The sequence below is a fragment of the Pangasianodon hypophthalmus genome, chromosome 4 (genome assembly GCF_027358585.1).
Source record: "Pangasianodon hypophthalmus isolate fPanHyp1 chromosome 4, fPanHyp1.pri, whole genome shotgun sequence".
Lineage (NCBI taxonomy): Eukaryota > Metazoa > Chordata > Actinopteri > Siluriformes > Pangasiidae > Pangasianodon > Pangasianodon hypophthalmus.
The window spans coordinates 9,456,691-9,477,420 of NC_069713.1; the positions used below are offsets into that span (position 1 = coordinate 9,456,691).

Sequence of the window (20,730 nt, forward strand, 5' to 3'; positions counted from 1 at the left end):
ATTCAATAAGGAACTGATTGTGTTTTCCCATGGGCGAGTATTCAATAAGGAACTGATTGGGTTTTCCCATGGCGGAGTATTCAATAAGGAACTGATTGGGTTTTCCCATGGGCGAGTATTCAGTAAGGAACTGATTGTGTTTTCCCATGGCGGAGTATTCAATAAGGAACGGATTGGGTATTCCCATGGGCGAGTATTCAATAAGGAACTGATTGGGTATTCCCATGGGGGAGTGATTCAATAAGGAACTGATTGTGTTTTCCCATGGGCGAGTATTCAATAAGGAACTGATTGGGTTTTCCCATGGGCGAGTATTCAGTAAGGAACTGATTGACAGGTCTTATGACAAATCGAAGTTTTGGATGGAAGAGAAAGGAGAGCGCTTGAAGACAGGAAAAAGAAAAAAAGAGAGAGAGAGAGGACGGTGAGCGAACGCCATGTTGGACACAGTTTAGCGTGCTTTGATAAACTTTGGTGGAGATTAACTGCGTAAGTACTGGCCCACAGAGTTTAGAGCCGTTAACCCGGCTACAGAGTGTACCGTATTCTAAACACAGCAAAATGACGTGAAGGGAAAAAAGGCAAACACTGAGTAAAGAGCAGAGCCGTGGACAATTGCCGCTCCAGACGCCATTTTCACGCTCGTTGGCTGTTAGGTCTATGGACACCTGTTGATTCACCACCGGTTGGATGCTGAGTGGACAACTGAACGGCGCGGGGGGAAGGTTCACATCGTGTCCTCGAGAGAGAAGAGCCAAAGCAGGTTTCTTCTCAAAGTTCCACCAGTGACTACATACTGGAGTACAGGACCGAGTGAGTACTTGGTTATATTTTTGTTGCCGTATTTTCCAAGGATTTACCTGTCATATGTGCACCAACGATATGAGCCCCAACGAGGTTACCAGCGCTGGTACAGTTTAAGAACTATTTCACATGAGAGTTTGGTTGAATTTGTCTTCTCAATATTTCCAAGTTAACCACTGAGGTTAAACTGTGAACATTTCCAGACATACTCATACCTGACTGGGGTTTGAACTTTTCCTCTCCATTCCTGCATTGTCCATAGGGGTTGAGAATTACTACTGAAACTTGAAGGTTGTTTTGGTGTTATAAATAAGTGGTTGTGTATTTATTTTTCAGGAGGATTTTTATAGTGGTTAAAGTATTCAGCATAATTGGGAATAGAAGAATAAACATAACTGAAGGGGGAATTGATACTTTGTTAATACAGCCCAAATAAACTAAGAGGGTTATGTTGCTAAGCTAACTGATTCCTTTATTTGTTTCTTTCCTTTTCATTGTTTATCTACTGATTGATGGTTTATTTGGTCGTTTGCCTAGATTTAAATAAATTGGGTATTTTATTACTTTTCTATGGGTAGAAAGTGTCATTTTAGCCCTATATAGGCTCTGTATTTATATTCTTTAACATCCAGCACATTTCACCATCACAAGCTGGGGACCCAGAGATTTCCTTGTAGGAAGCTATATATGTAAATGTAACACTTTGTTAGACTTCACCCACTGGTGCTTTACCAGAGGTTTCTGGGAGGGGCCAAAAAGGGGTTTTATATATATATATAACTCTGTGATGCACATCCTTAGTCATCACGACACACCTGTTATCAGTTCATAACTCCTCATACACACTCACTCTCTAATCTCTGTCATTCTTTCACATTCTACAGCCTCTTACACTCAGTGGTTCAGTATAAAAGTTCGCTCCTCGTCCTCTTCACTCATTCACGCTCGGGCAGGTCTCGACTCGAACGTGCTGATGTTGATGAAGCAGTAAATTTATGAAACCCCTTTTACTGCCTCTGAGCAGCTTGTTAAAAGAGTTTTACAGTTTTTGGTGATATTTTCTTCCAAAGCTAAACTAGTGTTGTGCCACTTGCTTTCCAGCTCACCTCACACCAGCCCTGCTCAGCCGTGCTCACACTGTCTCTCTCTAACTTTAATAAATGATTTAGCTGATAGAGTAGCTGTGTAAATGTTGCTATATTGTGACACTGCTCACATGTTATTTATATGTTCATTCTTGTGCAGAATCACTTAACAGAAAGTCTCTTACTCACCAATAATGTTTACCCAGAGTGCATCACTGTAGTGTGTGTAGTAGACTGGGTTTCCTCTTCCAGCTCTGCACTTGTACTGACCTCCATCAGAGACTGTAAATGATCTGATGGTGTAGGAGTGTGTTTCAGTCTCAGTCTCAGTGCTCTGTGTGGGTTTGATCCAGTAAAACTTCCATCCAGCAGACTGCAGCTGCAGTGTACAGTTCAGAGTCACTGAGTTTCCTGTCAGTACATCTCCTTTACGGTCTGATGTGAGTTCAGGTTTAGGTTTTTCTGTTAGAGAAGAAACACACATTTCAGGAGTAATGTAATCTTTACTGCATTAATCACCTCTACAGAGTGAAAACAATTTTGCTGTCTTTGTGATGATCCTGGTCTCAGCTAAACAATAATTAAGCCTACTTATCTTTTCCTTTTATTATATTACTTTATTAGTGTAGCATAGTAAGCTAAATAATCATGTTCACATTTATTTGCTAAAAGAGGAAACAGACCAAACATTAGAGAAATAGCAGGTGCCTACATGATGTGATTCTTCCGTAGTTTATAATTAGTAAATTACTTAAGTAAATAATACTCAAGTAAATAAGATGATTTAAACAACTGATTATCTTTCTTCTTGATGAACTCATGCTCAGATCCCTTCAGTCTTGATGTACAAAGTTGATACATTCTTGTGATACACATTACTCTTTTAGTTGATATTATTCAATATGTGATTCACACTCACAGTCAGTTTGGGTTTTTCTGTTGATATGAAATGATGAAGATATGAGAGCTGCTTTTATCTTTACAACATAACCAACAGTTCTCTTATATTTGTGCATAATAAAGCCTTTTGATTTCAAATTTATTGAAAAAAAAAAAACCTACAGTTTTATGACTTTTCCTATACAATTTATATGTAGCACGTTGTCTTTATGATGAAATTTGTACTTCGTAGCTTGACTTAATCATCTATCTCACAATTAATGATCAAATATCTTTTTCTCTGAAACAGTGTGATCAGCCTGATCATCTGCTGCAGAAAATATAATGAAAGTCAGTTATCAATTAACCTATTAAAATTAGCCTATAAGTAATTTTGCTAGAAATTATGTATTAAGACAACACCGTCAGTTGAATTTGTAGATTGTCACTATTGTGACAGATTTGAAAATCCCCTGTTTATCCTGTTTCTTATTTATAGCCTACAGGTAAACTTCCCACCACTACCTGACCTCAACATTTACACATTTACCAGGCCTGATTTTTTTGTGTTTTCTCACTAGAGTTGAGCAGATGAGCATGTCTGTGTTAAATGAGCACAGGGCTGACATTATGTGAATCAAAAAAGCCCTTAGTACATGTAGACATCACAACCTTTCATTTTCTTTTGTAAAATATGCTAGTAATGAAAAATAATTTAGTTTAAACACAGAAGTGATATAAACAAAACTTAATGTAGTTTAAAATCATATGTTTGTTATATTTTTAAATTAAATTCACTAAGGTCACTCTTTAAAAATACTGATATTGAAAATCTGGCATGTTGAACATGTGAATACTGCTCCTGACTTGAGCTTATATCATGAAAGAAAAGTCGACTTAAGTTCAAGGTTAGAATTGTGCATAACTGAGATATGCTTCTGTTTTTGGAAAATTTTGTCTTGAGCATACAATTCACATACAACTTTACCAAAATCCCAATGTTTGTAATGTCACTATTCAATTGCAATTTATCAGCTACAGGCTACCTGCAGCATCTACATATTATATGATATATAACTGATTAAAGTGGAAAGTGATTTCTCTAAACAAAGTTTTTTTTATCCAAATTTTCTTTCAAATTTTAGTCATTTCCATTTCCCTCCCACTAGTTAGTGAACACACTCAGAGGAAAACACTAACTGCCCTTTTCCACCTACATGAGCTCAGAGATGCTCAAAAGTGGCATCAGTTAAGTTTCAGTTGACATGGGATAGCGTGCTGCCATCAATCAAAGCCAGATATCAAAGTCACTGGACACGGGTAGCTGTGGCATCATCAGGTCTAAATCTCCTGATCTCCTGAGGACAGGGCGAACGCTTTACTGTTCTGCCATTCAGCCAAGATACAGAGTGACTGGGGGAGTGTAATTGTTCACTGGGTATGTAGCGTTGCTGCACTTTAGTAAAATGGACATTAATTTGTATACCCATAAGCCCCCACAGCTGCCCAGTAGTGTAATCTTCAGTGTCTTGTTTAGTTGGAATAAGTGTTTTAGTGAAAAATAGGATTATGGGCTGCCTGTGCCAGTACATGTCATACCGATGTGCTGGCTTGCTTGTGTTCACTGATATTTGTTTACCCGCCGCCGGTTTACCCCATTCTAGCGGTCCTGTGGCTAATCACCCAGCCTGTGTTTGTGCTGGAAGTGTCAGTTTATCAGTAAAAGAGAAAGTGCATTGTTTTAATTATGCTTCCAGTTCAGGCTTTTTCTTGCCAACACCATATTAATTAACATTAATAGTATGACAATATAATAACATTATTACTTAGTAAAATACAATAATTCAGTCACATTGGCAGCTTCCTTCTACATGTAATTTTACAAAACACACACATCAGTTAGCTCAGAGAGTCCTCTTAGATCCCATAGTGTAGAACTCTACACAAAACAAAAATGGCTGGCAACAGAAACAAGATAACATGTTGTTTAACATAAACAAGCTAACAGGCATCACAAAACTCAACAACATGTGATAACACAGCAGATAAGCCCAATAAGTGTCTTTAGGTGTGTATGCATGTTTGATTTGCATTTCATACAGCAGGTTAGAGATGATTTTATAATGTGGCTGTGTTAGTGTATGGAATCCAGCTAGAGGCTAATTCTGTGTTTGTGTGTGTGCGTGGGGTAATTAAATACTTCATCAGTAAACTGAAATGGTGCAGTGGCCCGTGATAGAGTCCTTTGTCACATGTGGAAAATACATGTCTACACTTTAAAATGTTAATGAAATAGACAATATGTGAGATAAAACACACTCACCTGATACAGTCAGTGTAACAGCATCACTGGTCTGTGTGTATTTTGGGTCTGATGACTTTGTTCCGTTACATGTATAATCACCTTCATCAGAGGCTTTAACATCAGAGATTGTGTATGTTTTCTTTCCTGCAGCATCACTGAGTTCTTTATTATTTCTATACCAGTGGTACTGCCAGGATCCTCCAGTCTGTATCTCACAGGAGAAAGTGACGGTTTCCCCAATGAACACACGCTCAGCTGCCTGTACTTTCACTACAGGCTTTGGTCTCGCTATACAAAGATAGCAAAAACATTTTAACCATATACAGAATCAATTAATTATATTATATATTTACATAATTATATAATTATAATACTTCCTGAAACAGTTACTAAAATAATAAAATAATTAGGTTTTCACCATCTTCCTAATTTTAAATGTGTAGTGAAAATGTAGAAAACATGACGTACTTTTCACTGTAATTGTGGCTGGATAACTGATCTCTGAGTTGTAGTTTCCCCTGCGTGCTTTACAGTAGCAATATTTTTGTCCTTCATTAGAGACTGTCACAATGAGTGTGTTGGTCACTGTAGCTACAGAGGTCAGAGGTTTTAATTGCCTATAACCTTGGTACCAGAGAAAAGTCCATCCAGTAGACAGCAGATTACAGCTCAGAGTAACTCTGTCTTCAGTGTAGACGGAGCTCTGAGGATTCACACTCACAGTCGGTTTGGGTTTTCCTGTTGATATAAAATGATGAAAAGCTGGAGTTACCTTTACAACATGAGCAGCAGTTTAATCTTTGTGCCTAATTAAGAATTTAGATACAGTGTTTATTGTAAAGGTTTCAGTGATGTGACTTTTTATTTTTACATGGTTTATATACAGTACATTGTCTACAAAAAGAAATTAATGATTGAACTGAAGTGTAAAGGTCACTGTATTGCCCCTGTGATTTTGATTTTACACATGATGATTTATAAATCATGTCTCAAATTCTGTATCACACTGCATGCATTAGTGTCTTTTTAAAAATCTTATTCAATCATTTAACTCTTTTATTTAAAAGCACAGCAGTGAAACTTTAAACGTTAAACTTTTTAACTTAAATAACAGCTGTGATTGAAGTGAGGGTCAGAAAATAACTGCTGTGTGATGATGCAGGTCTCTAATCTCTCTCTACTCTACATCAATTTATTTTTATGGGTGTATAGAGCAAAGAATATTTTGGAAAAGTGGAAAACAAAATGCAAAACTACACGTATAATCTTTACTGAAAGACATATTGGAAATGTTTAGAAATGGTTTTGTTTTTAACACTTTGTGTTTTGACTAAACATCAGTAAAAGTGGGTCGTGTTGCCACCTCACAACAAACAAACAAATAAATAAATAACTGTACATCATTAAAATGATATGAAGACAGTACACTAAGTAGAAATCTCTGCATACTCAGTAGGAGGTCTAAGTAACATTCTGTATTTCCCAGTCTACCTTAATCACCTGCTTATTTACACATTTCATAAAAACATCATTTAATGCACATATAATCCATCAGTGCCTCATTTAACCATAGTTGTGGGGTGTTTCATTCATCCATTCATGCATCCATCACATCCCTTCACTTTTCCTCTCTCCACTTATTGTATTTAAGACTGTCCCAATTAAACTGAACACTGTGCTGTTCCTAATGACCTCCCCATGTCTGACAATCTTCACAATGATTACATTATAAACATCTGGACATGATTTGAACTGATTTAATGCTTATTTTGTTATGTGTTTATATGCATCTTAAATAATAATTTTAGAACATTGTTATTTAAAAAAAAAAAACTAAATAGTGTGTGTGTGTGTGTGTTTTTCTACATTGAGAAATTTTTTAGGTCAACTTTTTGGGATGCTATGATGCTATGCTAACTCTATTGTATAATTGTATAATTGACTGTTTTGCTTGTTGAAACTTTGCATGCTGCCTTCTTGCCCAGGTCTCTCTTGAAAAAGAGATTTTTAATCTCAATAAGACTTTACCTGGTTAAATAAAGGTTAAATGAAATAATAAATAAAACTTCCTCTTTCTTTCTGATCACTCCCCCTTATATGATGTCACATAAATGACATTCACTTATCAAGCCAGAAAATAAATAATGCTAAGTTTAACTGTCCCAATATACCTGAATTTATCCTATTATATCTACAATATTATAATGTTGTCAATATTGAAAATTATTGTTTGGCTTTGTGATTTTCTTATTAGAGTGCACATTTGTAGTCATTTTTAACAAGCAGATCTTTATTGCTGAAATCTCCAGTCAGTGAAGGTAGGGCTCTGTGCTGTAGCTGATGTGTTACAGAAACTTTGTGTTCACTGTAAAAAACTTTACTGTAGATTTTACAGTAAATTACTGGCAACCTGGTTTGCTAATAGAGTACTGTGAAATTTACAGCAAATTTTACTATAAAACATATTTACAGTAAAGCACTGCAATATTATACATAGTATAAAATAACATGTAACCCCATATATTTGGTTAATGCAGGAAACAACTGAGCTGAAGAGTCTTGCTCAAGGACACAATCAATGCAGTTTGGTGGTGCTGGGATTTGAACACAACCTTCTAATCCTTGACTCGAAACCTTAACCACTGAGGTACCGCAACTAGCACCACTAGCTTGCATTGATTCAATGTAATCTTTTAGTGGAGTTAATTCAGTGGTAGAAGTAGTTGAATCAGTGCAAGTTAATTATGGTGTAGTTGTGATGACTCAGTGGTTAAAGCTTAGCGTCATGAATCAGAAGGCTGTGTGTTCAAATCCTAGCACTGCCAAGTTGTCATGGTTTGGCACGATCCTTCAGCTCAGTTTTATCCTGCATCACTCAAATGAGCAAGTGTTCTGGGTTATGTTATTTTATACAACATTATGATATTACAGTAATTCACTGTAAATATGTTTTACAGTTGTTTACTCTAAATTTTACAGTACCTTACTGCCAACACAAGTTCTGGCAAAGTGTGTTTTGCTGTTGTAAGCTTGGGTTGACACAACCTGCACCACCAACTGCACACATCAGTATCTATTTAAAAATCTTCTTCACTCAACTAAACTTACAGATCTTTACTGTGAAGCCACAACAGTGAAGCATTGAAATCTGTTTTCAAACATGCAGAATCATGACAGTAGCATCAGCTTGACTATTAGGTGAAGAACATGTTTCTTATAAATATCAATGATTTTCTAACAATTTCAAATAAAATTAAAGGGAAAATGACGTTTCAGCAGTCAGACTGAATAATAAGTTGTCATGATTCCTGTCTTGACCAGTAATCAAGTGAATTTGAGGCTTTAAGACAGAAAAGTGAGAATTAAAAGTAAACAGACAGAAGGAAGCTGTAAAGTCATTATAATGAGACTCAGTTACAGTGCAGTTCATTGAAAAAACTCTGGAACAAATCTGAAAACTTAAAGTAGCAATACATTTTACATATAATAAAAACAAAAATAACAACATATGTAATAAAAAAGTAATAACATAAACTCACACACTCACCTGATACAGATAGTGTAACAGGATCACTGATCTCTGAGCTCTGAGAGTCACTTCTCCTCCCTCTGCAGGTGTATTTACCACCGTCAGAGTCTCTAACTGAGCTGATGCTGAACTCCTGTGTTGTTCTGTCTGAGTAGAGTGTGTAATCATTCTTATTCCAGCTGTATGTCCACTCAGTGTCTCCTCCTCTCTGTATGTCACACCTGAAAGTCACTCTCTCTCCTCTGAACACCTGTGTATCAGGCTCTATAATCACCACAGGTTTAGGACTCTCTGTAAAAAAAAAAAAAAAAAAAAAGATGAAGCTCTGTCAGAGGTGCACTGAGTCATTTTAACAATCACTACTAATGAAGTAAATGTAGATGACAATTTGGAAAACTGACTCAATCCTAAAATTAATCAAGTTACTGTTCTGAAACTTTAGATCTTTTTCACTATTGATTCATGTCTGAATGACAGTGTGTTTGTTATCCTGTTTTCCTGATTATTCATCTTTAGGAACACTGAGTGTCAGCAAGCGAACAAGAAACTAAAAGTAAAAGGTGCAAAATAATGCTAGAAATAACTGAGTGAGTATAATTTGTTTACACTTTTAACAGGTATATTTAATAAAAAGAAAAAATAAGGTTAGAAGACAATAATTCTGATGTGCACATCCTTATCATTACTGGAGGAGACACTGGAGAAGACTCACCTGTTAATAATTATATTCATATTATTGTATTTCAATCTACGTCAATATTTTATTAACATTTATTTTTATTAAAAAACCAGTTATTTCTATTAGTTATATTCATTAGGTAAGAGATAAAAAAAAGATTTGTTGTGTGAATTAATGAAGATAATAGATTAAACTACACATAGAGCATTAAAGATGCTAGCAATGACAATAATTTTCTGAGTAAAAAGTAGCTTTTTGCTTGAAGTGCTGCATTGCACCAGAGCTAAATCACAAGTCAGACAGACATGACTTATCACTGCATGTCTACATACAGATACACACACACACATTTTCAATTCATAACACCTCACATTGACTCTCTATTCTGTCTCATCCTTTCTGATTCAGCAGTTTTTTACACTCAGTGGTTCAGTATAAAAGTTCAAACCTCCTCCTCTTCACTCATTCACACTCGAGCATGACAATGGGGAAAATTTATTTGTGCTGTATATGTAGCTGTGTAAATATAGCTTACTGTGTGTTACTACCCAGCTCTACTGTTAACACTCTCTGTGCAGTGCAGTCACATACTCACCAGTAACTTTTACCCAGAGTGCATCACTGTAGTGTGTGTAGTAGACTGGGTTTCCTCTTCCAGCTCTGCACTTGTACTGACCTCCATCAGAGACTCTAACTGAGCTGATGGTGTAGGAGTGTGTTTCAGTCTCAGTCTCAGTGCTCTGTGTGTCTTTGTTCCAGTAAAACTTCCATCCAGCAGACTGCAGCTGCAGTGTACAGGACAGAGTCACTGAGTTTCCTGTCAGCGCAGCTCCTTTAAGGACTGATGTGAGTTCAGGTTTAGGTTTTTCTGTTAGAGAAGAAACACACAGTTCAGGAGTAATGTAATCTTTACTGTACTAATCACCTCTATAGAGTGAAAACAATTTTGCTGTCTCTGTGATGATCCTGGTCTCAGCTAAACAATAATTAAGCCTACGTATCTTTTCCTTTTATTATATTACTTTATTAGTGTAGCATAGTAAGCTAAAATAATCATGTTCACATTTATTTGCTAAAAGAGGAAACAGACCAAACATTAGAGAAATAGCAGGTGCCTACATGATGTGATTCTTCCGTGGTTTATAATTAGTAAATTACTTAAGTAAATAATACTCAAGTAAATAAGATGATTTAAACAAATGATTATCTTTCTTCTTGATGAACTCATACTCAGATCCCTTCAGTCTTGATGTACAAAGTTGATACATTCTTGTGATACACATTACTCTTTTAGTTGATATTATTCAATATGTGATTCACACTCACAGTCAGTTTGGGTTTTTCTGTTGATATGAAATGATGAAGATATGAGAGCTGCTTTTATCTATACAACATAACCAACAGTTCTCTTATATTTGTGCATAATAAAGCCTTTTGATTTCAAATTTATTGAAAAAAAAAAAAAACCTACAGTTTTATGACTTTTCCTATACAATTTGTATGTAGCACGTTGTCTTTATGATGAAATTTGTACTTCGTAGCTTGACATAATCATCTATCTCACAATTAATGATCAAATATCTTTTTCTCTGAAACAGTGTGATCAGCCTGATCATCTGCTACAGAAAATATAATGAAAGTCAGTTATCAATTAATTAAAATTAGCCTATAAGTAATTTTGCTAGAAATTATGTATTAAGACAACACCGTCAGTTCAATTTGTAGATTGTCACTATTGTGACAGATTTGAAAATCCCCTGTTTATCCTGTTTCTTATTTATAGCCTGCAGGTAAACTTCCCACCACTACCTGACCTCAACAATTACACATTTACCAGGCCTGATTTTTTTTTCTCACCACAGAGTTGAGTAGATGAGCATGTCTGTGTTAAATGAGCACATATATGTGTTCTGAAAGTGTGTGAATCAGAAAAGCCCTTAGTACATGTAGACATCACAGCCTTTCATATTCACTAAGAAATTCACTAAGGTCACTCTTTAAAAATACTGATATTGAAAATCTGGCATGTTGAACATGTGAATACTGCTCCTGACTTGAGCTGATATCATGAAAGAAAAGTCGACTTAAGTTCAAGGTTAGAATTGTGCATAACTGAGATATGCTTCTGTTTTTGGAAAATTCTGTCCTGAGCATACAGTTCACATACAAATTTACCAGAATCCCAATGTTTGTAATGTCACTATTCAATTACAATTTATCAGCTACAGGCTACCTGCAGCATCTACATATTATATGATATATAACTGATTAAAGTGGAAAGTGATTTCTCTATATAAATTTTTTTTTACCCAAATTTTCTTTCAAATTTTAGTCATTTCCATTTCCCTCCCACTAGTTAGTGAACACACTCAGAGGAAAACACTAACTGCCCTTTTCCACCTATATGAGCTCAGAGATGCTCAAAAGTGGCATCAGTTAAGTTTCAGTTGACATGGGATAGCGTGCTGCCATCAATCAAAGCCGGATATCAAAGTCACTGGACACGGGTAGCTGTGGCATCATCAGGTCTAAATCTCCTGATCTCCTGAGGACAGGGCGAACACTTTACTGTTCTGCCATTCAGCCAAGATACAGAGTGACCGGGGGAGTGTAATTGTTCACTGGGTATGTAGCGTTGCTGCACTTTAGTAAAATGGACATTAATTTGTATACCCATAAGCCCCCACAGCTGCCCAGTAGTGTAATCTTCAGTGTCTTGTTTAGTTGGAATAAGTGTTTTAGTGAAAAATAGGATTATGGGCTGCCTGTGCCAGTACATGTCATACCGATGTGCTGGCTTGCTTGTGTTCACTGATATTTGTTTACCCGCCGCCGGTTTACCCCATTCTAGCGGTCCTGTGGCTAATCACCCAGCCTGTGTTTGTGCTGGAAGTGTCAGTTTATCAATAAAAGAGAAAGTGCATTGTTTTAATTATGCTCCCAGTTCAGGCTTTTTCTTGCCAACACCATATTAATTAACATTAATAGTATGACAATATAATAACATTATTATTTATTAAAATACAATAATTCAATCACATTGGCAGCTTCCTTCTATATGTAATTTTACAAAACACACACATCAGTTAGCTCAGAGAGTCCTCTTAGTTCTGTTACGTTCCTGGACGCAAGTTATTCTTTGTATTTATTTGCATCTATTTATTTGCATTTGCATGTATTGTATATGTTGTATTGCGTGATACAGATTGTGCGCAGTTCTCTCTCTCTCTCTCTCTCTCTCTCTCACTCACTCTCTCTCTCTCTCTCTCTCTCTCCTTCTGACAGCGCTTGATTGGGACCAGCTGCAGGAGATTGCGTTGTGAGCGGGAGCGTCTGAATGCTGGGAAGCAGAGCAGTGTGAGAGAGCTTCTGTAGTGTGCGTGTCGTGAAGCTCCACCGCGGGTGTTGTGCCGTTCCGTCCTCTGTCTCCTGCCCCAGACAACGTTTGATTGTTGAACGACGATGTTGTTGACTTGCCGTTGAAATAGTCTGTGTGAGTAGTCTTTTTTTTTTCTTTTCCAGTTGTGCCGCGGAGACTCCGTTTAGGAGTAAACTTTAAGATTAAGCTAGATTAAGCTATTTGAGTCCTCTGTAACCCGGTACTGGAGTTTTGTTTGTAAATAATTATTTGTAATTTGTAAACAATTATTCGATATTTCTGACGCAGTAGGTTGGGGATTGCCTTTTATTTTGTGAACTCCGTTTTCTCCTGGTTTTTGGCCAGCTAGGGAGTTAGGGAAGACTTCTGTATTTCTTTTGGGAGAATTTCTTTGTTAGGTAATTTAAACTTTTCTAAACCCCTGGTTAGTTTAACTTTGGTTTGTTTGGCCTGGATCCCCTTCCGAAGTTATGCGCTTCTAATCAATGATTTAAGAAATAATAAGCAAACTTTTCAGCTTGTGAACAAGCCTCTATTGTGGTCATTGTGAGCTGGGACAGGAGAGGAGGAGTGAAATTATTCTTTAATTTTATTCTTGTCACCGGCCTTACCAACCCTAGACTGTTCAGGTCGTGACAGTTCCCATAGTGTGGAACTCTACACAAAACAAAAATGGCTGACAACAGAAACAAGATAACGTTGTTTAACATAAACAAGCTAACAGGCATCACAAAACTCAACAACATGTGATAACACAGCAGATAAGCCCAATAAGTGTCTTTAGGTGTGTATGCATGTTTGATTTGCATTTCATACAGCAGGTTAGAGATGATTTTATAATGTGGCTGTGACAGTGTATGGAATCCAGCTAGAGGCTAATTCTGTGTTTGTGTGTGCGTGGGGTAATTAAATACTTCATCAGTAAACTGAAATGGTGCAGTGGCCTGTGATAGAGCCCTTTGTCACATGTGGAAAATACATGTCTACACTTTAAAATGTTAATGAAATAGACAATATGAGAGATAAAACACACTCACCTGATACAGTCAGTGTAACAGCATCACTGGTCTGTGTGTATTTTGGGTCTGATGACTTTGTTCCTTTACATGTATAATCACCTTTATCAGAGGCTTTAACATCAGAGATTGTGTATTGATTATTTCCTGCAGTATCTTTGACTTCTTTATTATCTCTATACCAGTGATACTGCCAGGATCCTCCAGTCTGTATCTCACATGAGAAAATGACGGTTTCCCCAATGAACACAGGCTCAGCTGCCTGTACTTTCACTACAGGCTTTGGTCTCACTATACAAAGATAATAAAAACTTCAGCATATACAGTACATGTAAATATCATTTAAACATATTATATAATTACACAATTCCAATAACTGCTAAAATAATTAAGAATGTTTTTCACAGACGTACTAACGTTAAATCTGTAGTGAAAAAGAGGAAAACATGATGTACCTCTCACTGTAATCGTGGCTGGATCACTGAACTCTGAGTCGTAGTTTCCCCTGCGTGCTTTACAGTAGTAATTTATTTGTCCTTCATTAGAGACAGTCACACTGAGTGTGTTGGTGTCGGTTGCCTCAGGGGACAACGGATTTGATTTCTGATCATTTTTGTACCAGAAAAACTTCCATCCAGTAGACTGCAGATTACAGCTCAGAGTAACTCTGTCTCCAGTGTAGACGGAGCTCTGAGGATTCACACTCACAGTCGGTTTGGGTTTTTCTGTTGATGAAATGATGAAGGTATCAGAGCTTCTTTTATCTTTACATCATAAGTTTTATTATTTTTGTGTCTGATTCAGCATTTAGATACAGAGTTACACAATTTTCAGTATGACTTTTTAACACAGTTTATATGCAGGACATTCTTTAAAATGAAATTGAAGATTGAACTGAAGTGTAAAAGTCACTGTATTTGTTATTGTTAGTTTGATGTTTTGTAAATAGTGTGTCAAGTCATGTATCACAACCTGCACCTATCAGTATCTGTTTAGAAATGTTATTTAATTGTTGTAAGTTTAATAATTGACTAACATGACTAAGTTTTTTTTTTAAGCGAAACTTAAAAAACTTTTTTAAAATTGTAGAACCATGACTGTAGAATCAGCTTGACTATTTGATAAATAGGAAAGTGTTTCTCGTACACAAAACTATTTCCTTCTGTTTCAAATAATAGCAGAGGGAAGATGATGTGGGACTGACTGCCTTTCTTACTTAATGCTTACTCTGTGCCACCAATCAGATTGGCTAATCAGTTGTGGTGATTCTTGACAAATCAAGTTAATTGATGGCTTTAAAATGGGAAAATAAAAATCAGAAAGAAGTTTAAAGTTGCTATAATGACACTATTTAGCTACTGATAACTTTTACATATAAACAGTAACTGTTCTCTGAGAGTCACTTCTCCTCCCTCTGCAGGTGTATTTAACACTGGCATCATTTCTAACTGAGTCAAACTCCTGTGTTGTTCTGTCTGAGTAGAGTGTGTGATCATTCTTATTCCAGCTGTGTGTCCACTCAGTGTCTCCTCCTCTCTGTATGTCACACCTGAAAGTCACTCTCTCTCCTCTGAACACCTGTGTATCAGGCTCTATAATCACCACAGGTTTAGGACTACATTTTAAAAAAATCAATACTTTTTCTATATATGAATTAATTCCCAACACCATTATTTAAATGAGTAGTAAGATTTTAAAATGGAAGACAGTATATCTGCTCACATGTAAATGATGAAGCTCTGTCAGAGGTGCACTGAGTCATTTTAACAATCACTACTAATGAAGTAAATGTAGATCACAATAATGTTAGAAATAACTGACAGTATAAAGTGATTACACTTTTAACAGGCATATTTAATAAAAAAGCAAAAAATAGTCCTAGAAAACAATAATTCTCATTCTTTCAGATTCTACAGCCTCTTACACTCAGTGGTTCAGTATAAAAGTTTGCTCCTCGTCCTCTTCACTCATTCACACTCAGGCAGGTCTCGACTCGAGCATGTTGATGTTTCTGAAGGAGTAAATTTATGACCTTTATGAAGCCCCTTTTACAGCCTCTGAGCAGCTTGTTAAAAGAGTTTTACAGGTTTTGGTGATATTTTCTTCCAAAGCTAAACTAGTGTTGTGCCACTTGCTTTCCAGCTCACCTCACACCATCCCTGCTCAGCCGTGCTCACACTGTCTCTCTTTAACTTTAATAAATGATTTAGCTGAAAGAGTTCTTTGTATGTAGCTGTGTAAATGTTGCTATATTGACACTACTCATATGTGTGTGATAATTTATCAGGTCTCTAATCTCTCTCTACTGTACAAAGTAAAGATTATTTTGGAGAAGTGGAATACAAAATGCAAAACTACACATATAATCTTTACTGAAAGTGTAACCCCGTTAAGATATAGTGTATATATGTTTTGTTAGGAATGTAGTTCATACACGCACTTGGGAACACACTCGTGCAAATGGCGCAGTTTGTGAATGGGGTTCAGTTCATGGAGGTTGGTGGGGATGAAAACTTTTGTTTCATTTGTTTTGGGATGATTTCATTGCGTTGTTTAAAAAGAGAGTGGAAAAGTACAAACCTGGTTGGGGGTTGCCTAGCAACATGCATGATTCTGATTGGTTACTTGGATAGGGGTTAATGAGCGGAAAGAACGGGAAAAGAAAAAAGGAGGGAATTTTTTTTCTCTGTGAAAAAAATAGGAATTATGAATAACTAATGAACTGTGACTGTAAGTTAAAACTTGTGGTTGTTAAAACAATAATCTAAGCGCAAGAACTTACTAGTTATGAACTGTAAAAAAGAAAGGGAGCTGCTGTTTCTACATGAAGTTTGCACACAGTGTATTACCTAGTTGACTAGCCTAGTTAGCTAGCCGAACTGCTAGCCTGTTGTTCAGCTCACAGCTACACACTATTGGCTGCCGTTCTTCTGTTTCCTCTGGGAGTCGCTAAGGAGAAGCAGATAGCGCTCTGAGCTACCGGGTAACGCTCAGGGTTCCTCTGGCACCGCTGGATAAACGCCTATGGACGAGTAACACGGAGTGATGCAGGTGCTAACTTCGGAAACATTGAGCACCTAAAAGCCCCGAAACCCGCAAATACCAGGTCCTTTTGCACTCAGTACAGACATTTGCTCTTCATAGAGTGAAGAGGCCATTTCAGTTTGGGCCACACCGAACCCCAGCCACGTTACAGGCCTAAAGGTTTTGTTTTGTTTCTGTATTTTCAATCTTTCAATTGAATCTTTCAATCATGAAGTGTTGGATGATTGGTTTAAGTTTATATGATTTGGGATTACTGTAAGAGAAAGTGAATATTTTATACTGTGGAGTTATTTTTATTTTATTTTATTCTGTTCTCATTTAGCAAGTAAACATTTTGGTTGGTGAATATTGAGTGAATTTGTTGTTTTACATACTGGCACAAGAGTAGATACCAGTAAGTAGTCCCTTTGGACACTGAAATACAGTAAGCTACAAGTAGGAGTCCAAGAGATAATATTTCTTCATCTACCATAATCTTGCTACTGACCATGCTGCTGTAACACAGGAATTTCCTTCATGGGATCAATAAAGTCTATCTATCTATCTATCTATCTGTGAAACAACAAAGTGAGTTAGGAGCCCAGAGCTGTGCTCTCACAGCAACAGGGAGTAAAAAGGGCTACAAAAGACATATTGGAAATGTTTAGAAAAGGTCTTGTTTTTAACACTTTGTGTTTTGCCTAAACATCAATAAAAGTGGGTCGTGTTGCTACCTCACAGCAAACAAACAAATGAATGAATAAATAACTCCGAGACCGGGGCTGTCCTCTCACAAGTCTTCGATGTGTGTGTGTGTGTGTCAACAGTCAAGCATTAACCAGGGAAGACCTTCCTCCCAGTCCTTACCCAGCTCAGTGCAATAAGCTCATAACAGGGATTTTAACGTTTGATGGAAGCGTCTAACGCCCCTTGGCTCTGAGCATGATAGGCTGAGGCTTGGACATGACTGATACGAAGTTGTTTTAAAACCTGACCGAACATATGAGAGGAGAAATTCGATCCTTGATCTGATTGAATGACCTTTGGGATACCAAAAATTGAAATAAACTGGGAGACTGCACGAACCACAGACCTGGTAGTTATAGTGCGCAAGGGATATGCCGCCGGATAACGGGTGCTCTGACATCACTGTTAGTAGATAGTTTCCACCAGACTTCGATCTAGGCAAAAGACCTACACAGTCAACTATAAGATGTTCAAAAGGCTGACTCACTACAGGAATAGGAAATAACGGAGCAGGTTTTAACGTTTGGTTCGGTTTACCTGTAAGTTGACATGTATGACAAGTTTTAATATAAGTGGACACGTCCTTTTTAACACAAGGCCAAAAGAAATGCCTCAACACTCTGTCATACGTTTTATTAACGCCCGAGTGACCAGATTCATTATGCGCCACCTTCAGAACTGCATCACGAAATTTTGATGGCAGCACAATCTGAAAAACAGGGTTCCCAAGGGCTTTACCTTTATGATCAACCCATTTTCTCACCAACAGCAAGTTCTGGAGAAAATATCCACTGGCACTATCCTCTATCTCAGTGTCGGGTTTAACCAGTTGAAACAACTCGGATAAAGAGGAATCCGTCTGTTGCTCCAAGACCAGCTCACTGAGAGATACAGACAAATGCAAGGAAAACTTTTCTAAAGGTATATCCGTACTAGATGGTGTAGCAGGATCCGCAACAGTTTTTATGCGCGACATAGCGCGCGTTACTGCACAAGCAGTAAAAACTTCAGGAAAATCCCGCTTGCTTTCATCCAGGTCCTGATCTAACGAAAGTTTTTGCTCCACCGCCACAGACGGCGAAATATCAGACCAAACCCGATCACCTGCTAGTTTTTTACCAAGAATAACGGCCACTCCTTCAATCGGCAATGCCGGACGCACAGCCAGTGCAGCTTCGCCCTGAAACAAATCACAGTCAAGCATCACTTTATGCAACGACACATGCAAAACATTCATCCCCATCCCCCGAACTGGCACTAAACTACCCAATTCGGACTCCCAGGAAAAGGGCAACACATCAGCCAGAATAAAGGAATCAAATGCTCCTGTGTCTCTCAAAATTTTTACAGGCACTTTTGTATCACTGCCTACTAAAGACACAAACCCTGCTCTAACAAAAGGTTGGTAAGATTCCAACACTGCGGAACAAGAGTTTCTAATTTGTACAGAAGAGCTCACATCAGACGAACGCACAGGCACTACTAAACCCGTACCTTTAACCGAAACACCTGTAACAGATTTGGGCTTAGATTTAAGCATATAACAGTCAGACTTCCAATGACCTCGTTTATGGCAATGTTGACAAAATCTATCCGAGTCACGCGAACCATTACCTCTATTTTCAGACTGGAATCCTTTACTCTGGCGCGCAAAAACGTCATCAGACACATTGGTGCTTGACTGGTACTTATATTGATTAAAAATGTGTCTGTGCGTTAACACACAATCGTCTGCAAGCATTGCTGTCTGTGCTTTTTGTTCACTAACATAAACCGCAACACGATGTAGGATCTGAAGTGAACAGGCAAGGAAAGCAAAGAAGCCATAAAGCTAGGAATCCTGCTCCCAGACTTTGCAGACTCAAGTTAAGTACCACTTGTTTACTGATTGCTGGATTTCAACTGCCCTGTGAACAATCAGCAACTGATAGGACATCCCTGACCAGAGGATGAACCCTCTTAGCCAAGAGGAACCTCTGTCAAACTTGTTGATCTAGATCGCTGGCCAAGACCAGATGGCTCACCGAACACGATGCTAAAACTCATAACTACAGAAAAGGGGGGGGGAACTCACCCAAGGACCCTCATGGAATGAGACCTTTGTTCTCCCCAGGAACACAAAGTTCACCACCCTTCACACATTCCACAGAACCCAGCTTTAACAGACTGCATAAGACTACTTTACATCTCCTATAAGGACAATGACTTTTAAGATGATGCACCATAGTTTGGAAACTTGTTGCCTCTTTTAATGTCATTCCGTATGTGTGTCTTGCTTATAGCCACCAGGTCATTATGATGCTTTTTGATCGTTTAACACGGACCATAGTGTTCGTGTGTGTATCAATAACACCAGGTATGTCATGTTTGGTATGTGTGTGATCACTATTGAATTTCCTAAGGGTTGGTATAATGTAAAGTTGAGTATGATGTATTACATGCATGTTACCAAATTCCTTAACAAAGTTCTAACTTAACCTTATGCAAAGTTTGTAAAGCACATAACTCAGAGACCAGAATGTTAATTAGTGTCAGAGGAGGAGAATACAGTTTACACCCTGCCCCGAGATCCTGCTGATTGGAGCAAACACTTTGGGGTCAGCCCAACTGGAAAGGGTTAAAACCCCCTGACACAAAGGAAACTCTGAGTCTCATTCTATCCATCCTTGAGAGAGTCCAAAAACATCTTTGGAGTCTCATCCAACACACCTCTGCAGGAGTCTCATCCACAACACCTCTGCAAGAGTCTCATCCTATCCATCTTTGAGAGAATCCAACACATCTTTGGAGTCTCATCCACTACATCTCTGCAAGAGTCTCCATCCACATCTGAAGGAAGTCTCATCAACCAAGAGCTTTAGAAGTTCATCCCGAGGAGATCAGGCTTGCTCCGAGACTCCGCATCCAGACTGGTTCTTGCAAAGCCTCCAACTCTCGCCTTCGCACCGCTGTGAACCATTCTTCAAAGTTTTGCAACCCGCCTACGAGACTCCGCTGGGTTCGCGCCTCACTCTGTTTATCTTCCTCATTGGTCTTTCGAGACGCTACATAAGGCCAACCAGACCGCCAACCAATCAACATCGCCGGAAACCCCTTCCAAACAACAACGCAACGAGGGAATCCCTGGCAACACAAACGCAAGTATAGTACCTCCAGATTCTCGCTGAACTGGTGCATTTAATACAAGTTTAAATCCCTTCTAAACGAAGCGAATGTTAATGTCAAACTCATAAGTTGATGGTTCATTCAGGTCATGGTCTGAGAAACTGCTAGTAACTTGGAA

The 20,730-nt window shown here is 37.8% G+C and overlaps 1 protein-coding gene across 1 annotated transcript in view; it reads right to left on the reverse strand.

Annotated features, from left to right (window-relative positions):
• The window catches only part of LOC117597155 (Fc receptor-like protein 5), a 38,684-nt gene extending 19,626 nt beyond the window's left edge, over positions 1–19,058 (reverse strand). Inside the window, exons 1-9 of the mRNA XM_053233528.1 lie at positions 18,942–19,058; positions 18,211–18,627; positions 16,590–16,698; positions 15,063–15,319; positions 14,132–14,444; positions 13,698–13,967; positions 9,877–10,149; positions 8,621–8,893; positions 2,079–2,351 (exon numbers count right to left, since the gene is read on the reverse strand). Of these exons, the coding sequence (XP_053089503.1) occupies positions 2,079–2,351; positions 8,621–8,893; positions 9,877–10,149; positions 13,698–13,967; positions 14,132–14,444; positions 15,063–15,319; positions 16,590–16,698; positions 18,211–18,627; positions 18,942–19,058 (2,302 nt within the window). The remainder of the gene's footprint in view (positions 1–2,078; positions 2,352–8,620; positions 8,894–9,876; positions 10,150–13,697; positions 13,968–14,131; positions 14,445–15,062; positions 15,320–16,589; positions 16,699–18,210; positions 18,628–18,941) is intronic.
• Between the last annotated feature and the right edge of the window lie 1,672 nt (positions 19,059–20,730).